The sequence below is a fragment of the Rhipicephalus sanguineus genome, chromosome 8 (genome assembly GCF_013339695.2).
Source record: "Rhipicephalus sanguineus isolate Rsan-2018 chromosome 8, BIME_Rsan_1.4, whole genome shotgun sequence".
Lineage (NCBI taxonomy): Eukaryota > Metazoa > Arthropoda > Arachnida > Ixodida > Ixodidae > Rhipicephalus > Rhipicephalus sanguineus.
Window position 1 is genome coordinate 156,647,705 of NC_051183.1, and position 24,068 is coordinate 156,671,772.

Below are 24,068 nucleotides of genomic sequence, written 5' to 3' on the forward strand. Positions count from 1 at the left end.
CAGGCGAAAGTCTATCAGCTGTCCGCGGTCGAAAAGCGTCAGAGTCCCTCCTCTCGGCCAACTACTTCGGTATTCCGCAGAGCGACGCCGCCCGGACCTGCGCGACCGAAGTGAACCCAGTGACCTAGAAAATCGAGCTCGCCCGCTTTACGAAACGGCCATCGCCCAGTTTCCTGCACCGCATCGACGGTAAACGCTGCCATTTCAAGGTCAAAACAAGCGGGCTGCCCGTCTTGAAGGGACAAGGATTGCCCGCCGCTTGGCCGCTCGTGCCGAAGTCTCATGCTATGGATTCGCTACTGCGTACTGTGGTTTGCCTGCCCTACACAGCGATCGTTCATAGTGAGCCAGTGGCAACCAGACGCGTTTCGGAGCCCGGTGAGTGGAAAATGTTTTAGCCAAGCATCCACAATAATAATGGCTAACGTGTGGCATACGCCACGCTGAGTATCATGACGCAGAAATTGGGATGCAAGTGCCCATGCATAGCTGCATTTATGATATGACCCAGTATGGTGTTATGATCCAGTAATGCGTGTTTGGGTATTCGAACGAACTAATTCATAAGTAAATAACTATTTTACGAGTACATATACTACGCACCTTGCAATTTATTTTTTCTGTATACATGTAGCGGCCGGCAGGCTTGGCCTGACGGTCCCTACGTGGGAGTCGCCCGCTGCGTGCTAACACGCGCCTTGCAGGACCTCATAAAGTTTTGCAACCAACCAATCAACATGTCCTCATCATACGTATGAACCACTAGTTCCACACATTCTTTTTTCTTTTGACACCGAAGTGTGTTTCGGCATAACAGGGCTCATTTCATCCACTGTATGCTTCATTATGAATGCAAGGGGTTCAAAAGAGAGGCATCCGTAAGGCCTTCTTGTGAGCCCTGAAGTTTCCTAGCAAAACAACAGGTGGCGCAAGCATCTTGGTTAAGAGCGTATGACATTGATAAAGGGGCTAAACTTCCGTCGTGTAGGTTCAAAGCGACATTAAGAATTTGAAAACCGACTATAAAAAATACTATCGCAGCAATTTCGTATGCGCGTGACACGGATTACCTTTTATGGAGGGAAAATCCGACTCTGAAAAAGTCACTTTTTATTGATATATAAAGGACTAAACTTACCCTCAACATTACGTAAGAAGGCCATGCTGCTGATTGGTATTGCCTAGTTGTTGATGGTTGGTACTGCGTAGCTGTTTCAATGAACGCTTGCATCACTTTACTTACTATTCTCTGTGTATGTTTCGTTTTGTTTGCGCTGATTCCCCGCATGAGCTATGGGAAAAAATCACAGCATATCCACGTAGTGAATGATGATGAGTGGGCGAAGCTGCGGAGGTTCATCGGTAAACCGTGAATCTTCCGTGAATTCTGCCCAGTACATCATCACCGACGTGAGATAGGGCGCGTTTATACTAAAGGTTCGATGAGTTATGACGACTTGCAGCTCACTTTAATTTTACATGTACGCTGTGAATTTTCATTGTTTAGAAAACCATTGCTTTAGAAAACATCTGGCGTCTTTCGTTAAGCAGCTGGCGTCTTTTCCTCTTGCTTTAGAAACATCTGGCGTTCTTCCGTTTTGCTTTTACAAAACATCTGGCGTCTTTCGTTGGTTTATTTCATCAATCAACGGCGTTTTGAACAAAATTGTTATTGATTAATCACGCACAGGAGAAATCTCACCAGGCACTACCTTGGAGGTAAAGAATGGCTGCTAATGGGAATGAGAGACAGAAGAAGTCGGCTTTTAGCTACCGCTGCGAATTTTTTGTTGTTCAACAACGCACAGGAAAAATCTCCCACCGGCACCACCTTGGAGGTCAAAGCGTAAGACTGGTTACGGACTACGACTACGACTACGAGGGACGAACGGGTGCCGCCTTAAGGAGCTTCGCCCCTAAAATGAAGGGTAATATTAAGGAATTCTACAGCGTTGCATGAAGCCGCAGCCATGAAGGTTAGACGAATGCGTGTTCTCCGCATCATACACATGGTATTTGAACGGCAGCAACGCCCAAGTTGCACCCGCATGATTTGGATACAAAACTCTAAGGTCGCGGCAGCTAGACTAATGAAGCAACGACAGTTTCACTACAAAGCAGTGACAAAATAAGTTGTCCAAATTGAATAGCAACACTTACGGATAACTGGTACTAAGCAGCGTGGAGAGTTGGGCTAGTTGGTACGAGTTCATTCTGGCCGAAACTGCGCAAAAGGACGGGCCACGAAGAAAGGCAAGGCAAACGAGCGCGGACTAACAACTGAGTTCATTAAACGATGAAACCAGCCTTTTTAACAGCCTAACAACCTAACACAGGAACCGCTAAAAGCCATGAAAATAAGCACGTTAAGGAGTTATCAATGAAACAGCTGAAAAGCTATCATAAAGACAGGTGACAGGCTATAAAACCATGACAAACAGCATGAAAAAACATGAAAAGCGCAGTGCAAGAGAACGATTGTGCGCACATGGAAACAACCAACGTAGACTGAGATGATTACGTGCACGTGGAGCAGAGATATGCGTACTCTTTGTCAGTAAGAATAACCGACGGGTGGACTATGCATCCCTCCCGTTTCCTCCCGACATTGAACGCCTCGATAATTCTACGGTCTATGAACTTCCTTTCTTTCGACAGAACTGTCGCGTCTTCGAAAACTGCCTCGCACCCGCAATGCCGGCAGTGCGCTGGTAAATGCAAAGCTGGGGCGTTAGACAGCGATCTCTCGTGCTCCCTTAGTCGCATGTTAATGCATCTCGCGCTCTCCCCTATATACAATTTCCCGCATATTAATGGCACCTGGTACACCACACCGACCTCGCAAGTTAAAACGGGGATCGTTTTCAGTGGTTTGAGAGCAGCGCTCGAAAAATCCTGCGTCCACAAGATGACGCAAAGCTTCGAAAAGCAAGTGGAAAGGCTAAGGAGCGCTGGGTATCCGAGTCACCTGATGGACACCGTTTTGCGGCAAGCTCGCCCGCGTGGTAAAAGAAAAAGGCATGCGACAGAATGCTAGCGGAAAGCCGAAAGAGGTGGAGAAATTCGCCGTTGTTCCGTATGTTCACGGCCTTTCCCATGGTTTAAAAAATTACACCATCTCCCGCAAAAGGGGACCATGAGGCGATGCGAAGCCGGAGCACTTGCACGATCGCGTTCCGTTGGCGTTCGTTGGGCATGCTACCGACCTCGCGTCGTGGAACGCGAAGAGGGACGCTACGCGCGTCGTATCTTCCATCTAGCCTGGCCGTTAATTCTCACAGGGCGAGCGGGGAACGCGGCCTACAGGCGGGCGAGAGGGGGGCAGCGTAGGAGAGGAGAGAGAAGGGGACGCGCGGAGAGAGAAGGGGAGAGAGAAGGGGACGCGAGGAGAGAGGGGACGCGCATGCGCTCGAGCTCATCGCGGCGTTGCGCAGGAGAGAATTTCGGCATGTCTAGCCCGCGTTTCAGAGGAAGAGTGGAAAGGGGGAGGGGAGAGGGAAAGTGGAGAGGGGAAGGGGAGAGGGAAGTGGAGAGGAGGTGTGGAGAGGGGAGGGGCGAGGAGGTGTGTGGAGAGGGTATGCGCATGCGCAGTAAGGGTGGTCAGAACGCACACCACCACCACCACCACCACCACCACCACCACCGGATTGAGCTCCGCCTTAAGATACTTCGCATCTAAAAAGATCGGGAATAAATATGGGGTGAATGTAGTTTTTTCCGCGTCTGCAAAACTTTCCAAAGTGTGCAACATGGTTAGTAAGAGGAAGGAAGACACGAGTGAGTCGCGTCGAAGTGAATGCTTAATTCATCACAGGAATAAGTATGTAACTTGCGAGGTCGGTGTGGTGTACCAGTGTTTCCAGTAGGCCTTGTTCCTGGGTTATTGCCCGAAGTCATATCAGTGAACATATCAATGTTCACTCTAGAAAGCTTGTGCGGCTGAACCTCAAAGGTTCATAATAATAATAATCGTGGGGGTTTAACGTCCTAAGACCACGACACGGTTATGAGGGACGTCGTAGTGGAGGGCTCCAGAAATTTCGACCACCTGGAGTTATGTAATGTGCACCTACATCTAAGTACACTGGCCTCAAGAATTTTCGCCTCCATCGAAAATGCGGCCGCCGCGACCGGGATTCGATCCTACGACCTTCGTTCGACCTTCGGGTCAGCATTTGAGCGCTATAACCACTAGACCACCGTGGTGGGTGGTTCAAGGTTCATGAGTCTGTTGTTGTTGGACACCAAGCTGAGGTCGGTTATTGTACCAGTTGCAGTAGTGCAGTTGATATTCACTGATTCGCGCAAGCACACGGAGACAAAGAAGATATACACAGGGACAAGCGCAATCTAATAACTGGTTTATTTTTTCGAAAACCTTCACTTAATAACCCTCCGTTCTGCGCGATCAATAAAAAAAAACACCTCATGAAAAGCGCACTCGGCACAGCTCGTGATCACATGCCTTAATGTACAGATGACAAGAGCGAAATTTCTTTCTCAAGCAAGACAACAAAGGGGTGGCTAATACACCTTTCTGTTTGCTTGTCAATGTAAAAGGCCTTCACTCTTTCCCTCGAAGTTTGATTGCAATGCCTGTATTCGATGGTGGCGCTACTAAAACAAGCCGTGCATGCGCATTCATTGCAATGCAGCGCTAAATGTGTGTTAGGGCGACCTTTCAGACTCGACATATGTTCCTTTAAAAGGACTGAGCGTTGGGCGAGTTGGTACTGCATTACTACGAAAAACTGCGCAAAATAAAGAGGGACAAGTGAGACATATGTTCCCTTAGCCTCGCGTTTATACATCTGTCAGTCTGCCCTACGTTCACATGACCACACGTCAAAGAAATATTGTACACTACATCGTTTGCACATTTAACAGACTGGTGCTTGTGTTTAGTACTACAGGAGTCTTCTTGTACACTGTTCAGTTGCTCACATTTCTGGTCAACCAAACCACGCACACCTCCGATTTTGTTCTTGACCGAATGCACCAGTTTAACTTCGTAACTTCCAGATACCTTTTTTTTTATTTTGCGAGATAGCCCGTGTACGCGAGGAATCACTACTACCTTTCAGCTAGAATCAATCTGTCTATCCTTTTCCAAAAATGGTTCTTTTTCCTGTTTAAGCTTTCATATTACCCTGCATCATAGACTGCGGGTACCCTGCGTCCTATAGGCGAGCCACCTGTTCATGAAACGCGCCATGAGCCGGGTGAAAACAAGATTTTAACAGTGCGGACCGAAAACATTTTTTGGTTATGCCATTCTTGACCATCTTAGAATGATTTGACGCAAAATTCATGAGCAGCTTCGCAGCCCGAGGCGAAAATGTCCAACACACGTGGTCTGACAGAAATTCCAGCTTCAGATCCAGAGATTGGAGCTTGTTTTCCACCGGTACTTCTGAAGTAAAAGTCAAGTCCTTGCCATGTCAATGAAAGGCCTCCAACACCGTTTTTTGAAGTCGTCCCAGTGCACTTCATAGCAAATTAGGTAGTTGTCTACATATCTGTAGACCTTGTAGACTGCACCTTCTAAGCACCTTGCCAAGTCTCTGTCGATGCTGCCCATGAACATGTTACTCAGGATCGGGGCTACCTTCGACCCGATGCATATTCCCTTTGCATGAATGTGCGTTTTATCATAGAATTCCACGTGAGTGTTCTCTAAATAAAAGTGCAGTAGATCAAGGAAAAACTCAGTGTATCAGCTCTATCAGCTCGTCCTTGCGTATCTCTTCTTTGTCTACGTGTGCTTGCGCGAATCCGTGAAGATGAATATGTTCCAACTGAGCCTACTTGCAGTAGTGTAGTTGAGTGTGGAAAAAAAAAACGCGTTACTTGTCCTCGCTGTCGGGGCACAAGCGCAACTTATCAATAGCAAATAAATAAATAAATAAATAAATAAATAAATAAATAAATAAATAAATAAATAAATAACATTGTCGTGCAGGCCGAGCTCGTGCGAAGCAAGGGTTACGCGGCCGAAGAGCACGTGACGACCACCGAGGACGGTTACGTGCTGAGCCTGCAACACGTGCTGAGTGGTGGAGGCCGACTGCCTGGAGCACTTCCTGGACCGCCAGTCTTGCTCGTCCATGGACTGCTATCTTCGGCCGTCGAGTGGGTCATCAACTACCCGCATCAGAGCCTCGGTAAGAGAACGCCTCGTTTATTTTCTGGCGGTAATCTCGACGGATAATAAAAATTTGAACGGGAGACCGAGTCGATAATAACACCGTTGAAAGTTCAATAGAAGGAAAGGTATGTCGCTGGGTGAGATAGAGTAAGAGTCTTCAATATAAATGAGCGAGATTCGCCTTGCGGTGAGTCTCCGCTACCGTATACTGATAATATCAGAATAATATGAACAAAGCATAGCGCAGGCACAAGCACTCAGGCATAACGCACAACATGCGAAATTAGAACGGAAAGATGAGACCACCGTTTGACAGAAAAGTAAAAAAAAAACAAGTCTTCGTAGTGCAGGATGCACAAAAGACACAACAGGCGTCCGTTGTCTTAGGTTATATTGTAGTTTAATGCGTAATCCCAGACGCACAGTCGGTGCGCAGTTAAGAATAAGTATGTGAGAGTGTAGAGGCGGTGATAAGAAACTTAACGTCATGCTGACTATCCTATTCGCTTGATTTTGTACAATATGTCATGTCGGTGACCTACAGAGCAGTATGATGCAGACACGATATGCCTGCCAAGGCATCGGCCGTATTCTGGTTTTAGCGTGCCTTGTGGCTTGGTAAAGTCATAGCATTGTGTGACATCCGCGAATAGGTATGTACTTCTAAGTTAGAAACGAACTTTCGGCAAGTTAGTGCAAGTTAATCAGGAAGAAAAGACATCAGCAAAGAACACGCATACACAGGTCATCACTCGACCTGTCTATTGTTGTTGCCTCAATTTGTGCAATCGCAGTTTGTCTTGAGAATACCAGCGCAAAATTAAAAATAACACGGGCAAACAAACAATGATAGAATCAGAATCAGAATCATTTTATTTTTCACGTCAAACAAAGGAGAGAATACATGATTAGTATATACAGAATACAGATACACACCAGACCGACGCTGAACCACAACTTAAGACGCTACGTGCAAGTTTGGGCAGTTCAACATCGCCTACCAAGTGGACGGGGTTGGCCTTTCGCGTGTACTTCTTCGGTGCGCATTGACGCATTTACGGTACACATGAACACATTTTTGCGTGTATCATTTTTTGTTTTCCGTGCCTCCTGTTTTGCGCTGCTCTTCTCAAGATCATGTACAGCCCACTAGTCCTCCAGTAGCACCTAAGCGTAGTTTGCATTGTATTATACTGCCGGTTTGCTTTCTGTAAGTATGTACTTCTGGTTCTAGGTTCAAATAGCATACTGCAAGTGATACAGTGCTTTGCGATAAATATCAAGGCACAGGAAATGGTAAATGAATACGTCTGCTTAGGACAGGTAGTGACCGCAGAGCCGAACCATGAGACTGAAGTAACTAGAAGAATAAGCATCGGGTGGAGGGAATTCGACAGTCACTCTGAAATCGGGAATTGTAGTTTACCACTATCACTCAAGTGGAAGGTCTATAACAGCTGCATGTTACCGGTACTTACCTGCGGAGGAGAACCCTGGAGGCTTACAAAGAGGGTTCCACTTAAATACAGGACGACGCAGCTAGCCATGGAAAGGAAAATGGAGAGACAAAAATAGAGCGGAGAGGGTCAGGGAAGAATTGATGAAATCTTAGTCGAAAAAGAAGGGGACATGGGCAGGCAAGGCCGTACCCAGTAATTTTTGGGGGGGGTGTTTGTGTGCATAACGGCTAACTTTGCCAACCTGTGGTCACTGTGAAGATGTGCAAGTATTTTAGTGTCACCCGAAAGGTTAAAGCATTAAACATTTTGGGGGGTGTCCGAACCCCCTCATCCCCCCCTTAGTTACGGCCTTGTGGGCAGGGCATGAGCGACCGCCGGTCATTAATTGCGACAGACTGGATTCCAAGAGAAGGCAAGCGAAGCGCGGAGGGGGGGGGGGGCACATAGTTTCCTACAATATTTACTAGAGGAAACACTCTGGCGCAAGTGTCTATGGGAGCTGCAATGCGTGGAGCTTCAGCCAGCATGAGAATCATGGGTAGTACACGGATTTGTCTAAGCTTTCTTCTTTCGGCTCCGTTTCGCTCCTTGTGGCCTGCAGCCGCTCTGTCGCAAGACGAAGTTCAGCAAATGCTCAGCACTTCCACTTCACCACCTTGTCCTTTTAGGCTCACCAGTTCGAATCAGCTCACTAGGTTCACAACGAGCCATTCCTTTATCCAAAACAAACGTCAAAACACAACAATAAACGAAGCCACAAGTGAGTTCGAAGCCGCAAGCGAGAAGATTAGGCTAATGCTTGTACTACCCGTCATTCCCATGGTGGCTGAACGATCGCAGCGCCAGAGTTCCCTCTAGGTAATTGTAGGAAACTCTATGGGTGGGCAGATGAGGTTAAGAAGTTTGCAGGGCCACAGCAAGCAGAGGACCGGGTTGATTGGCGAAACATGGGAGAGGCGTTTGCCCTGCAGTGGGTGCAGTCAAGCTCATGAGGTTGGTGATGATTATGAAGGAACACACAAAAGAGGGCACTGCGGCTGAGCTACCACTTCGAGAAATGACATTCAAATTTCCTCTGGCCGGTTTTTGCGCGAGTTGTTTCATGTCCATTAATAGAAACAATAACAAGAACATGGGTACTAGAAAGGACAGGATCAGTATAATGCGCCCCGTGATCGAATCAAAGCACATCCTTACACGCACCTAATTGCTATACCTGCATTCTTATGCGCATATTCTCACTCGACATTCGACGAAGGAGTTCAGGCAGTTGGTGTGTGGCTACCAAATTACGATATTGTTGATGGTGCCAAAATTTTACACCCACATTGTCGCTGTAGCTGATCAATGGGAAGATTGGTCTCTAAAATAAGTCAATCGAAGACGGCCATAAGCCACTCTATGTATAGTGCAGCACCATGCAGAGGAATAAGGCGAGGCAGGCAAATGTTATTCGAAGATACTTTTTAGTGGATACAGAGTTATACAAGGGTCTTAGTTAAGCAGTAATGTTTGTTTATGCTATACACGCTATACCCTTTAAAGGGGAGGCAACGTAAAATGGTGTGCTTACGAACTCCCCAGTGAAAAAGGAACTGTTGCTAGTGAGATCTTTATTGCCACGTCGTCTTATTTATTTGTCTGGTTTTGATACGAATCCACTTAGTTATCTCAGCACCAATTAATTCTTTATGCCTTTATTGTTATCCTATTGCTGCACAACACAGAGAAATGATGTAGCCGGTGGCTTTTACTTCCATCTCTCCCCAGCAGCTCATACGTATAGCAGAGTGAACACAATATTGATTTGTGCAGGATTCCTGCTTGCTGATGCGGGCTACGATGTGTGGCTGGGAAACTACCGTGGCACGCCTTACTCGAGGGGTCACCGAGAGTACAGTGATAGTGACAGCCGCTACTGGGACTTCCGGTAAGTGCGGAGAAATCCGCTCTTCACTCAGAACATACAAGTCTTGGATGATGCACTTGAGTTCGCCCTCATAGGGAGGCAATCTGTGAGGAAAGAAAGCTGAAACCAATTTGTGTGACTTCACGGGCCAAAACCATGATATCATTATGAAGCGCATAACGTACACGTGTACTTCGTGTCAACATTGAGCCGTTCGGGTTCTTTAACGTGCACCTAAGTATAAATAATTGCAGGGTCATCTTGAATTTTGCCTCCATCAAACGGCTCCCGCGCTGTTCATTGATTGTCAGAAATAACACAAAATAGAGTGAAGTGTTGTCAGGACCGGCTTCAACAAGGGAAGGCCATTTTTCTTCAGTAGAATAACAGAGAGCTGAGCTAGTTGGTAAGTATTCATTCTAAAAAGACAGGGTGTGCAAACACGGACACAAGAAAGAAGTCAGGACACCACAAACGCCGACTAACAACTGAAGAGACGCACAACGGCTGTAAAGAAAGAAGGCACGAAAACTTATCTGCGCATGCTCATGCAACAGGCGAACATATCAATCCGGCACGCGTGGTGGTCTACGCGGAAGATAACTGTTAAGGCATTTGATTTCATCTTTATGCAAGTTAATCGACGGTTGGCTCACGCATGCACTACCACTAATCTCGATATGCCATGCTTCAATCATCAGGCGCGTTTCTTCTTTTCTATGCCGGTACAACACTGCGCATTCATCAAATTTTGGCGTGCACTTACAATCTCGACAATGTAAAGACAGATTAGAAGGTGAGCCTCCTGTAAGCGATCTCTTATGTTCCAACAATCTCTGGTTGATGCATCGGCCCGTCTGTCCTACGTAGAAGCGGCCGCAGCTGAATGGAATCTTATACACCACACTCGTACGGCAATCAGTGATTTTGTTGGTGTGTTTTACGAAACAATTATCGGTCCGCTTCTTGTCTTTTACTCCCTCATTCTTCCTCTGCACAGCGGTACAAATCTTACCTAGCTTATTGGCAGCCGTGAAAACAACATTAACGCCGTATCTAGTTCCTACTTTCTTTAGCCTGTGAGATACGCGATGAATGTACGGTATACCTACGACACGTTTCTTCCTATCGCTTTCTACAGCCATGCTTGGACTTAACACAATAGACTTCTTTAAACGTTCAGCGACCGTGGCCACTGCATCACGAGGATACCCTACATCTAAAAGACGTGTAACCTGCGCGTTAAAGCTATCACTCATTTTGTGCTCACACGACTTGGTGAGGGCTGATTTTAGGCAAGACATGGCGATGCCGTTTTTTACAACTTTCGAGTGCTTTGACGAAAAATTTAACAGCGGTTTCGAAGATCTAGGAGAATACTGCCAACACATGTGGTTCTTCTGGAACGTTAAGAAAATGTCTAGAAATTGTATCGCATTATTCTGAGGCATGTCTTTAGTAAAGCTTAGTCCTCCTCCATTTAATTCAAATTTTTTGCTCACGGAAGTTACCATCTTTTCAAAGTCCTCACCACTACAAAAAAAAAAAAAAAGAATCCTAACAAATTCCTTGTTCTTCGTACCTGCTTCTTTCATCGCGAATTTTCAGCCGTTGTGGGTCTCTTCAGTTGTTAGTCGGCGTTTGTGGTGTCCTGACTTCTTTCTTGTGTCCGTGTTTGCACGCCCTGTCTTTTTTTTCAGTACTTGGCCACATTCTACGGTCTGCGGTGACTCCCACTTCAACTTTCATCGCATGACACTCGGAAGTCTAGGAGTAACGGAAGCGCACGGCGAAAGTTGACTTATAGGTCTGCCAGCATCGCACATATAATGTTGAAGCCTGGCGCGATCCCTCACAGCACCATTGTCTCATGTATATTGATGCAACTGCGCAGGCATTGTAAAAATAAAGCAACTCGCCGCTTTAGCTGGTCAATATATAGTGTTACTTCAGACACAGAAACAGCTTCGTTAGTGGGCTAAGCGGCTAAAGAAGCGAATAACAATGCAGTCCTCGATCGGGTAGCGAGTGGCACCGCGTTTGAGCGTTACAAATCGTTAACAGCAAAGTTGAAATCACAGATCGCTAAAAAAATGCATATAAGGCCGTTACCTTGGTGTACAACTGAACTATGAGAGCTTTTAAATAGATTTGAGGGGTTAATCAAAATAAGTGAAGTATTATGCTGCACACATCGCACAAATAAAAATCTCGATTTGGCATCTCGTTTAGGTCTACTCTCTGTATGGACTGTCTCATTGGCTATTTGCACTAGTGAAGTGACGTTGATTTTAATTTTTATCGATCCTAATAAATTCCTTGTTCTTCGTACCTGCTTCTTTCATCGCGAATTTTCAGCCTGGATGAAATTGGTCTGCTGGACCTGCCCGCCCTGGTGGACTACGTGCTGGCAATCACCGGATGGCCGCAGCTGTTTTTGGTGGGATTCTCTCAGGGAAACACGGCAGCATGGGCGATGCTGGCCGACAAGCCACAGTACAACAACAAAGTAAGCAACCGAACGTGGAGTCAAATCATGTTAACTGGATGGTATAGTTTCCGACGTTAACGCGTGCACTGATATGCCATCATAGATGCTCCTCGTCATTGTGTTTTCGCTACAGCGCAGGCACCGTACATACACTAAAACGTCCCCTCTGCAGAATGCGCGTGAGGTCTGCCACAAACGCTGAACTACAGGTGAGATTGTGAAGGTGTCCACCCGCTGGAGCGAAGATGTCGCAATATAGTGATGTTTAAATGCCTAGGATTGACCAGCAGATAAATAGTTGCAGTCAAAGACACCATATACGCGTGTCTTGCTTTGAAAATACTTAAGCGTTGTACATTGAATGCGGCATTCATTTTAAACACCTCTAGATACCGGCGCAAGAAAGACACGGAGAACAGAGCTTGCAGAAACAAATAATTTCTCGTTTCTTAGCTTTTTCATGCGCGCAGTATGTGCATCCTATAGTAACGGCGTTCGATAGGCTATTCCTTTCACCACATATATCTTATTGTTCTTTATGTAATGTTAGACACTGTGCTAGCGTATTTTGCGTGGCTATTACGAACAGTCTCATAAAGCCAGTGCTCTTGTTTATGTCTTTCTTCGATTGATCTGTCGTCTTTGGTGCTGTTTTCCTTACAATAATATCGTGTGTATCGCCAAAGCTCGAACTTCACAGAGAAAACGAAAGAAAATAACTCCATTGCAACAAATACGCATAAGTCGATGCTTCTAGAATCGTCTAGGTTGTGTGAGACCTCCCCAGCGCATTTTGGGAAGCATGTGATAACCATGAGTTTTGTTCTTTATTCTGACCACCACTCGCTAATGAGTCTAATGGTGACCTTTCTACCGCTGGAAAAATATCAGTAGGCAAGAATTCTTTCATTTGACGCAGCCATCGGGTACTGCATTCTCTGCAAGAAGCACATAGAAGGAAAAATAGAATGAACGCACTTATGATCTAATTAGATATATACCGGTATTCTTTTGCTCACCTTGCGTTTTCGTGCGCTGAGCGTAGCCGGAACAGAATGGCAGTTGAACGCACTAAAAACTTAACCCGACATGATCACAAAGTGGGCCGGTAGTTCAAATGTTGTTTCAATTCGGTGAAGTAATACTTTGCCTCAATTATTTCCTTCACTTGGTCGCCTCTGTGCGGCTCCGGCTTAAATGTGACGCTGCGTCATTTTCTTTTATTTACCCTAAATCGGGCAGTGTATAGAGGGGTAAAGACATTTCAGCCCACTGAACGCCAAAGTTTATGTGCGCAACAAAGATTCGAGCAGCACTAATAATTCTGCAATATATTCGTAAAAGAAGAAAAAAGAAACATAAGCAGGATGCACTTGAGTTAAGAAGTGCAGTTGCAGTTATTCATATACAGGAGTATAAATATCATCATAATAATTATCGTCGTCCCTCTAAAGCTATTCTGTGTCCTGAGCAGGACGAAGGCCTCCCCCAATGGTCTCTAATTTACCCCGCCCGGCGCCGGCTGAAACCATTATAAACCCGCGGACTCTCCACAATCCTGGCCTGCCTTGCCCGTTTCTTGGTATCCACTTCGTTGCTCTAGCTTTTTTTCATTTATATATAAAAAAAAAGAACGTGTGGACGTAGTTGCTCCAGCTGACCGTCGGTTATCTGAGTTACGCCTTATACCCAGGTTAAGTTTGCTTTTTCCTATTGTCACTTGAAATACTGCGTTTCTTATGTTTGTTCTCCTCTGTTGTCTTTCTATCTCCTAACGTTACGCCTATATGTAGAAATACGTAGTAGAGCGGTAGAACGTTATACGTACAGCGCTCGGCCATTGAAACGCGATACTCGAAGCGTGCGTTTGCTGGCGGTGAGAGTGACGGTGAGGGCGAGGACGTTCGTGGCGCAAGGTGCCTGCATGCGGCGAACAGATGTTCATTCTGGGGATCTTGGTGTCACCGGCGTAGCGCTGCTTGCCGTGCCTACGAAACACTGCGCTCACGTGCCGCGCCACGCGAATTGGCTCGAGCTGGCGAGCGTGCGTCAAAATTATTGCACCGCTTAGTCGGCGCTACTGAGAACTACCCTCTGAACGAACGGCTGTTTACGGCATACAGCCACCTTGCGCCACAAAAGCTCCTGCCCTCACCGCCAGCAGCCACGCGGTTACACTTACACTGGGCTGGAGAATACCGCTTAGTAATGTGGCACACAAGTACCGAAGTGCGAGCGTTAATTGAAAACAGTATCAGAGGAGAAGTTATTCAAATGACAATGCCACTAAGAAAATTTTATGTTATGTCACAATGTTGGAAGCCCTCTGGAACATTCGTGCGTTAACGTTGGACGTGTTTGGCAAAGCGAATTTGCCTTCCAAGTCAGCGTGAATTTCTCGCATTTTTCTCTCTTCAGATACTCGTGGTGGTCGCCCTCGCACCCGTTGCGAACATGACGTTCATCCGAAGCCCAGTGCGTGTTCTAGTCCCTATCTCACCTCTTCTCACGGTAAGCCCAGTGCCTTGAGCATAGCGCCATAATCATATGCAGCTTGCTTTAGTCCACACCTAGAGCATGCTATGCCTGAATACATAGTCAAGAGTTCGACGAAAGTTCGTCTTGTCAGGTGACGTGATGATGAAGTTGCAGTCACTGGCCAAGTCGAGGTGAAAAACCCAGGAGAAATGTTCCGGGACCCGTACAGGTTAATTCATCACATTGGTCAATTGGATAAGTGTGATGAAGGATCACACTGATCAAGTGTGAGAGATGGATGATCACATTGAGCAGGGATCAGTGGGATCCTTGATAAACTCAAGTGATTTTTACCTTTACTTGGTCACCGACCACAAGTTCATCATCGCCTGAATAGATAATGGCGAATAATACTGCTGCATCGCGTGGGTACCTTGTGAATGGAATCTCTTCCGTTTACATCTTTCGCCCACATTTTACAACGAGGAGTATGATAACTTCTGAATAACTTCTGAATGAAGGAAATGCTAAGTTAACGAAAAAACGCAAGCACATTATTACAAATAACAAAAAGAACAAATGTTAGGACGCTCCAAAAATTCGAAGGCAACTCAGCTATTGGAATGTAATGAAACATTACCTTTCTTTAGTTTTTTTTAATGTACTGGCTACTGCGTCGGCAGTCAGTCATGTCGGCAGGCAACCCATGTCGCTTGAATTCATGTTGGCCACCTTGGTCAGGGCATCCCTGTGTACCTGCTCGTTCTTATAGCCAGTTATGTTATCGCATGCGGGATGACATAGCACGCTGTCCGCAGCGTCGAGGGAACGTGCGTTATGGCGGTCGACGCCCGCATTGCTGTAGTATAGCCGTATGCCGTCAGGGCACTTAGCGGCGGCTTCTTCGCGTGTCACAAAGCGGCTCTCAATCAATCTGACGTCATCCTCGGTCAGCATGAGGTCATCACTCATCCTCATACGAAATGAAGAGAACACTGCGTCACTCTGGCGGACCACGTGAACAAGTGGATGACAGTCCAGCGTCTCCCGGGAGTGCTCCGTGTTCAGCTCCCTCAGGGCCCGCTCACGCTAGCGGCAAGCCTGCCGTAACGGCGCGGTACCGCAGAACGGGGGCCGCCGCCGCCCGTGCCATAGCTGTTCAACGTGCACGGCAAGCTTCGCCGGCGAGGCATTGGCGCCTCCGAAAAACATGGCCGCACTGACAAAAGCAGTTGACGCCCACCTCGAATCTAGCAAAGTGGCCGCCATGCGCTCCGTAGCTTGTAAGCTCCGAACTGACCCTTCCATTTGCCTTAACTTCATGTGCTTAAGCCACTTAAGCTTCGACAACAAAGTATACGTGTCAATACAGTTTCTGAGCGCCATACTCAAACAATCGATGATGTAGGCTTAGCCACGGTGCAAGAAATACTTCAGGTGAGCGAACGCCAGGACTACCCGCTGCGTGACTAGGTTCTGCTTCGCAAGGAACCCGAGAGATGGCGCTACCAACTTCGACCCCGCTGCCTCGCGGCAGACGCAGACGACGCGGAAAGCCGATGTAGCTCCTCCGTCGCTGATTGGCCACGTCGCTCTCCGGCAGCCGAATAACGGCGCAAAAATGGGTCTCGGGTCTATTTTCTGAACGGCAAAGAACGGCTGACGTGCGCGAACGAAACTGCTTGCGCATGGCAGCCGGAGAACGGCAGACGGCAAAAGGCGAGCCGCCGTGCCGCTAGCGTGCGCGGGCCACCACGGGCCTTGCGTTTCAATGTGTATGTTCGCCGTTACTGTGTTGATTGAGACTGTGATCATCTGTGGCACATACCCGCATAACATGAACTGTGGTATGCGGGTATGTGCCGCACGTGACTGAGGGAAATGGTTTGATCACGTTTTGCGTTATTCATGTCATGACCAGTGCATCGTGTTCGTGATACACTGATCCCCTGCTATGCCAATTTTGGTATATTAAAGTTATGGAGACGACCAGGAGAGCGCCCAGATGTAGGCGGCTAGATAGATAGATAGATAGATAGATAGATAGATAGATAGATAGATAGATAGATAGATAGATAGATAGATAGATAGATAGATAGATAGATAGATAGATAGATAGATAGATAGATAGATAGAAACGACCAAAGTGCTAAGAAATGTTTCTCACTTAAAACTGTACAAGGATATTTTTAAAATATGTTTCCGGTGCCATTGTACCATTTCCCCCACTGTGGAGGACCAGGACAAGACGTCCTAATAGAGTAAACAAAATTCCGCTACCGCCAACTGTTAGAACGTTTTAACAGTGAAGCTGTTCTTGCTCGGCTTAAAATGTGTGGTCGTGCCCTAAAATTGTCATCATCAAAAACAGGTATGTGCCATGGAATTTGGGCAAATCCCACTACTTACCGCTGCGACGTGGCCTGTAGTAACCCTGATGGGTTAGATAACGAGTACAGAGAGAGAGAGAGAGAGAGAAAGAAAGAAAGAAAGAGAGAGAGTAACAAACAGAGAGACGGAAAGAAAGATGTAATGAAAGAGAAAGAGAAAAATTCTTGCAGAAAGAAATTCTTTACCAGGCGAGACTCCAACAGCATAACCTCGGTCGGGAGGCGTGCGTCCTAACCACTCGGCTATCCTGACACGCTAGCAAAGAATAGCATAGCCTTGTATAGAATAGTGTATCAAGTGGTAGGAAAGAGAAGTGAGCGTGAGGAGGAGAGATGTGATGGTGTGGGGAAGGGAAAGGAGGAGTGGAGAGAGTAAAGTGTAGCACATAAAGAATGAGAAAGAGAGAAACAGAGAGAAAGAAATGCAGAAAAAGAAAGAAATCGAAGATCAAAAGACGATAGAGGAAGAAACAGTGAGAGAGGAAAAATATAAAAATAAAGAGGAAGCAAGCATCGCGTCTTCTAGCGACCACATACCGCACCACCTGGCCAAGCCGCGCATGCGCAGTAGCCAAGCCACTCCCAACGACGCAAACATCGCGCGCAACCTCATAGCGCATATCCTCTGCTCTATACTACATAGCCTGGCTGCGTCCGATCGTGTCCAGAGTCATGGGGCGTCCTAGGAAAATTCGTGGTCCCGAGGAGGACGCCGCTCATCTCGAAGCTAGACGTGAAGGTCGGTGGGGAGTACGAGCGGCGACGGGCCCGTGCTTCGATGGGCCAAGCTTTGCACGACTTAGTGAAAACTGCCCGCATTTTTTTCTGTAAACTGCACATAAATACATCCGTTAAGACATGGCTTAGGGATAAAGGCATCTTTATATCGTGGACAACCAACTGCTTTTTATGCAAGCAGCCCGAGACAATAGAACACTCTTTATTGGACTGTTGGGCCCTTCAGCGCACACTGAAGAAGCGATTACCCATAGGCTCATACGGCATACAATACTTGCGGGTGAATGCATCTGATGACATTCTGTATGATCTCATTATTCTCCCGGGACTCCACGCTTTCTGAAAAACTAAAATGGAATTTGAGCATGCTCAGCCTATCGTCCAGCCTGCACGGGAACAGTTCATTGAGAGTGTGGTGCGTTTGAGGGGGGTGTAGCATGTGCTCGATGATACGCCAGGGTGGATTTCTTCGCTTGATGATTCGGCATCCTTGCCTAAAATTTAAATCTCGTGTCAGCCAAAGCGTGGCTTGCCGCTTTGGCTGACTGGTAATTCATAGTTTACATGTTTTCATGAGACAAGAGTCACGGCGGTTTACATGTTTTATGCCATCTAAGCCGTGACTTGCCGAAGTCACCAATAATGCAAAAAAGAAAAAAAAAGCGCGTGGCCTAGTGGTCAAGGCACTTGCTCTCGGAGCGTGGAGGGGATACGGGTTCGAACCCCAGCCTGGGGAAGAAAAATCTTTAGTTTTATTTATTCTTTTTTTGGTGCACAGCTGTCGGTGAATAGGGTTTTGTGAGTGAGGAGGGCTTTAAATATTTTAATAAGGGTGTTGCGCCGTATTTCAGGGAGGTTTCTGCGAGATTAGAAAGATTCGTTGCACATAACCTTATTAACGCAGGACTACTCCAATTCATACTCACGCTATCGAAACGTTTGAAGTAAGACCCGGTGCCCTATGTCAAGGGCACACCAATCACCTTTTTAGAAATGCTGTGGAAGAACCTTGTGCTACACGGACTGCCGAAACAAAGGAGGAGTCCATTGAAACAACACCTCCATTTGGGCGAGTTGGTCCGTCATTAGAGGATATATGGAAAGCACGAAGGACGAAGACAAAACACATACAACAGGACTGGCGCTATACTTGCAACTGACGCTTATTCGAGACGAACATCGTGATATACCCGCGCATCAAGCGACGTATGCACACATCATCACACAAGAGTCAATCTTCAAACACGAAATTCGAAATCAAATCTATGGAGTGTAAAAGTGCGTTGAAAGAAAAGCCACTTCGATTTCTTTTAGCACCAGAAATGGGCAGCTGACACACTTATCACCTGCTTGCTTTATCGAGCAAGCCTCAACAATTGCTCGTTCTGTTTTTGGGCTGCCTTTCTTAAGTAATATGGTGTGACGAAATGAAGGAGTACATGCACTTTTTTTGAAATGTTCTGCGAAGTGGCTGCCGAATGCCTTCCTGACGTCGTCATTGTGCTGTCTCACCCTGTCGTTGAAGCTCTGGCTAGTCTGTCCAATATAGACGCGTCCACAACTCAGAGGTGTTTGTACACTACACTTGTGATACACACACTATAAATAGTCCTACGATTGGTCTGACATTGCACGCGTTTTTTGGTCCGTTGAAGGTTACAGATAGCTGATAACCTGCAAGGCGCTGAAAAAACTAAAACCATATTAGGTAGGTTAGCTACCTTCTTCAAGTTATGCGATACTTTATGCAGGTGTGGAATTACATGCACTGGTCTTTTGTCAAGATCTTCTGTTGCGCGCTCCATTCGACTGTTTTTATTTCTTCAGCAATGTCTCGCGTACAGATGAGACGACCTACGCTGGAAAACCTGCCTTCCTTAACCTAATAACTTGCTTTGACACAATTAGCTCCATCTGGTGAACGCATTATTTGCGCAAGGCATAGAGAAGACAAGTAGAAGCTTCTTTTTATAAGCAGGAGTGAGTGGGCGCTGTCGAATGGTAAAACACTTTTCTGTGACCTAAGGTTATAGCTCCAACAGTCATGATTAGTTGATGAAAGTATAATCTAAAGGTCTAGAAATTGGATGGAAATTTCATGGGGCAGTTTAAACAAAACCTGAGCCCTTCAGAAAGGTTGGTGAGCAATGTGAGACAGTCTGCTACTGCGTCGTCAAGGCAAAGGACAGGTGATTTATTTAGGACTATTTAGTAGTCCTAAATTTGGGGGCTATTGATAAGCCAATACAGATGCCTGTGCTTTGAATGAAACAAGAGCCACCATGAATAAGGACTGTGGAATATAGGTAGAATTCTAACAATGTTAAAAAGTCGGGCTGATCCCGGAGGCCCGTGCGGTTCAGAAAGCTTGCAATGCCTCCAATCCCGGAGGCAGTACAAAACCACGCTAGGTGCAGAAATTTTTCGAGGGCGGGGAGCTCAATAGAATCGACTGAGAAGAAAAAGGTGGCTTTCGCCTTCGAGTCATCTCAGGCGAATGCCCAAGGGACCATGCGAGTTTTCTCCATGACCGTGGATGGATGGATGCTAAGAGCGCCCCCTTCATAACGGGGCTGCGACCTGCGCTCGACCAAGCTCAATATTTTATAATAATAATAATAATAATAATAATAATAATAATAATAATAATAATAATAATAATAATAATAATAATAAATTATTATTATTATTATTATTATTATTATTATTATTATTATTATTATTATTTTCTTATTTCGGGCTAATCATGTCTAGCTAAATCAAGGGTCTCTTGTTATAAAGAAAAACTCAAATTCACATTCAAACTTTCTGCGCCTTAGAGCAGATTAACTTTAGTTTTCCGGCCGGTTGGTTGTTTTCTGCCTGCTTTTCTGCCACCAGTCCTAAGTCGTCTTTTACTTATTTCTGTGTTTCCTGTGTTGTCCCTAAAACCAAAGGCTTCATGCTAGAGACCTAACATACACCCAAGTGTATATCTTCACATTCGATGAAAACATGCTCCGTTGTTTCCTTACATTCGCCAGAGCATGCTTCCCAACTTCACAAAAATTATGATTTGTGGCGTAGTGGGTACGTTGCTAGTTTAATTGTATTAGTAGCCACAAGAGAGTTTATAACGGGCTCTAGAAATACCGCTCTTCTAGCTTTCGCTGCGACTATGCTGCGCTTTCCGCGCAGGCCTGGCGTTTTTTCTTCTTTGCTGGATCTCGCTTTATAACTACGCGTTCTGAGGCAACCCGCCCTCACTTCGAGTAGCAAAGCACTTCCTCTTGAAGTATCATGAAATGTATCCTTACTTGTTGTTGCTCATTCGGTAGTTACTCAGAACCGGTGTTCTTTCCATCACTGCTATCCAATAAATCTTTTCCACCTCTCTGACTTCTCGCTCAACGCTCTTTGTTACCATATCACTTACACTGCAAGCCGCATACTTGTTGATGAGTCTGTTAGGTCTTCTTCTCAACTGTGAGTCAACGCTCTTCCCATACAAACGCCGGAACGCTTTCTCTGCCCATTTGCTGTCTTTCATGTTCCTTGTGCCATTTTCGAGAAATTGAACCGGTGCACACCGGGGCGCCCAGACGCTTTGATGATTGGACGATGATGATGGTGCCCCGGTGCCCACCGCTGCGATTTGATGAAGATACCGTTGTTCTCTCTTCGAAACTAATTTTCAGACCGCTGAAATCGCTGCCTTCTTCAGCGCCACCATACGTACGCATGTCGTGCAGTGAAGTATGAGTCAACGCTCAAGGTGACGCTCAAGCGTCCTCCAAGTTTTCTGTGCTACCCGGGACATTCAAGACGAGCTGCCCTCCACTAAAAGCTGGCGGCGCCGTCGGCGTGCCGCGTGCTATAAAGGATCACGTGGACGAAGCGACCTCTTCGGCTGCTTCGGAAGCGCTGAAGTGAGATGTAAACGAAATGCACTGCTGTTCTGATTAACTACGGATGTCTTCCTGCTTCATGTGCTGACAATCCTCCAAAAACACACCCACCTGATCAAAAATATGCGAAATAAGCTATGTTTATCGGAACAGCCGCATCTTCCGAATGGAATTTAGATGTTTTCGTCATTTGTTCCTCTTTTTGTTCAGTGTTCCTTTAAGAAAGAACTGCCTAGCAGATGATGGGCCTAGCTGAGCGCTCGTTGTGGGAATGCGCTTGCCCTCGCTCCGTTTTCAACTTGGCATCGCCATCGCCGCTCGCGCACGGTAGTTAAAGATTTAGGTGGCTTTACGTGTGGGTCAAAAATAAAAGCCACTTTTATCGCAGGCGTCGGCCATCGCTGCCAACCGAGGTCGGCTGCTGGTGCGACCGCAGTGGTTGCGCCGTGTCGCCTACGCCTTGTGCGAGTCACCTCTGCGCTACGCCTGTGCTCTGCCAACCTTCATCCTGTTCGGCGTCAACCCGAACCAGGTCAATCAGGTACGCACAGCTATGATGGGAACCAAAAATGTATTTGTATTGCACAGTTTCAATTTGGTTATTTACAAATGTCTAGGAAAAGTTTTATTACTTTACAGACGATTAAAACATAGCTATTGCTCACGGCCATGTCATTTCAATGTAAAAGTACAGAAAACGGGGCGACTTGGTAGGAATTCACCTTGGAATGTTTTCAGCACGCACACAACAAAGACGTAAAGGAAGGCGTAAGTTCTACAGCAAAAAGTTCTACTTGAAGGCGTAAGTGCTTGCTTATCTTCTGCCCTTACGTCCTTGTTTGTTGTGTGTGCGCTGAAAGCTTTCGATAATGTTGCTATTGCGTTCTCTTTCAAGGTGTATGCTGTCCATGCATCCTGAAAGATGCAGGAGAAAGAAGTAAGCTCCCTGTAGTTATGCATAAATCTCTACGCAAAACTCCGAGATCATGACGCTTTGACATACACTCTATGGAGTAGAGTTATCACCTTGAGTATCAGGCTCCACAACTTGTTCGCAAACGGTAGTGTAATGCCCGTGTGAGAGCGGGCAAGTTAAGTGCACTCACGGGGAGTACGCTTCGGAACCCTGAGTGACACTTTATGGCCCACGGTGCTAAAGGGGAAATGAGAGCGCACTCGTAGCAAAGTGGCGAGATACTGCGAGCGGACGCTTTTTTAGTTTGTGTAGATGAAAAAAAAATGAACAACGACAAATATGATCGTTTTACGTTGAATTATAAATAGAAAGAAAATTACTTTGCTCTCACTGAAAAACACAGCTGTCGTTTATACAACCGCTGCAAGTCAATATTGACCGAGACGCAGCAATGTGCGTTCACGGAACGCACTCCGACCGGAGTACACTTTTCTGCAAGTGACGCTCCGCTTGCGTCATTTAGATTCGGCAAAGCGCACTTTAAACGAAGTGTACTCTTTGTAACTAGACTTAACCTGCCCGCTTGTCATGGGTGTAGCACTCTACAGTTAAGCATGATTTGTCATTGCGATATCGATCGCTGTTTCGTAAATAAGCTGAGTGAGCCTTGATATGTATGCATTCCTTTTTTACCAGTCACGCTTGGCGGTCTACACTAGTCACATTCCCTCCGGTGCTTCCAAGAGGAACGTCGAACAGTACGCCCAGGTTAGTGCAAACAATTATTCATACAATAGCTGGGGTCTTACGTGCCAAAACCACGCCGTAGTGGAAGGCTCAGGAAATTACGACCATCTGGTGTTTAACGTGCACTGGCATCGCACAGTACAGGGGCCTCAGCATTTCGCCTCCATGGAAATGCGACCACCGGAGCAGGAATCGAACCCACGATTTTCGGGTCAGCAGCCGAGCACCCTAACCACTGTACAACTAGGCGAAAAAAAAACAATTTTAATTAACTTACTTATCAATGTAATTAAGTAGTGATTCAGTATAATTTTAAACATTAAGTCCTTTGATTCCTTTTTTCTTCTCAATGACATAAAATCTAAAAAATCAAGGAAAGGTCTTGTTCGTTTTCATTTACCGGTGATTACGCTGGCATATTGTTTAAATATCAGTGTTTTATAAATAGTGTTGATGCCGCACAATATGCGGCGCAAGAAACTCAGGCCAACAATTACTTGCATTGCATGCATAAAACAGAAAACAGAAACGCTGAACAAACTTTTGACAAAACGTCATATATACATGGTATGCTGCACATTAATGAAATGAGGAAAAGCGGCGCAGCAGGCCCCGACCAGTGCATACATGGTATAAAAAGGTCAGTTGTAGCGCAGCGCTGCACCATTACACACTTTACGGGGCCAATTGAACTGAAGAGATAATGCTCAGGAAAGGTGCATTTTGATAATTTTTTGACAAGCGTGTTCGTGGCAGCAAAAATGTTTATCGTTGAAGGGTTATTGAGTCAAGTCGCACGCTATGATTTTCTATGTGTCGTTAGCAGTGGAAACCGCAACGGGCTGTAATGTAGCCCTCGTGGATATGCTTTTTCCTGAAGAAAGTCCAATGAGAGTTTGACAGA

At 46.1% G+C, this 24,068-nt stretch overlaps 1 protein-coding gene across 1 annotated transcript in view; it reads left to right on the forward strand.

Moving 5' to 3' along the window:
• Window positions 1-280: 280 nt before the first annotated feature.
• Window positions 281-24,068, forward strand: part of LOC119403629 (lipase member M) — a 43,835-nt gene continuing 20,047 nt past the window's right edge. Inside the window, exons 1-7 of the mRNA XM_037670549.2 lie at window positions 281-378; window positions 5,963-6,164; window positions 9,424-9,538; window positions 11,876-12,026; window positions 14,427-14,519; window positions 21,890-22,042; window positions 23,114-23,185. Coding sequence (XP_037526477.1) covers window positions 283-378; window positions 5,963-6,164; window positions 9,424-9,538; window positions 11,876-12,026; window positions 14,427-14,519; window positions 21,890-22,042; window positions 23,114-23,185 — 882 coding nt within the window. The 5' untranslated portion in view covers window positions 281-282. The remainder of the gene's footprint in view (window positions 379-5,962; window positions 6,165-9,423; window positions 9,539-11,875; window positions 12,027-14,426; window positions 14,520-21,889; window positions 22,043-23,113; window positions 23,186-24,068) is intronic.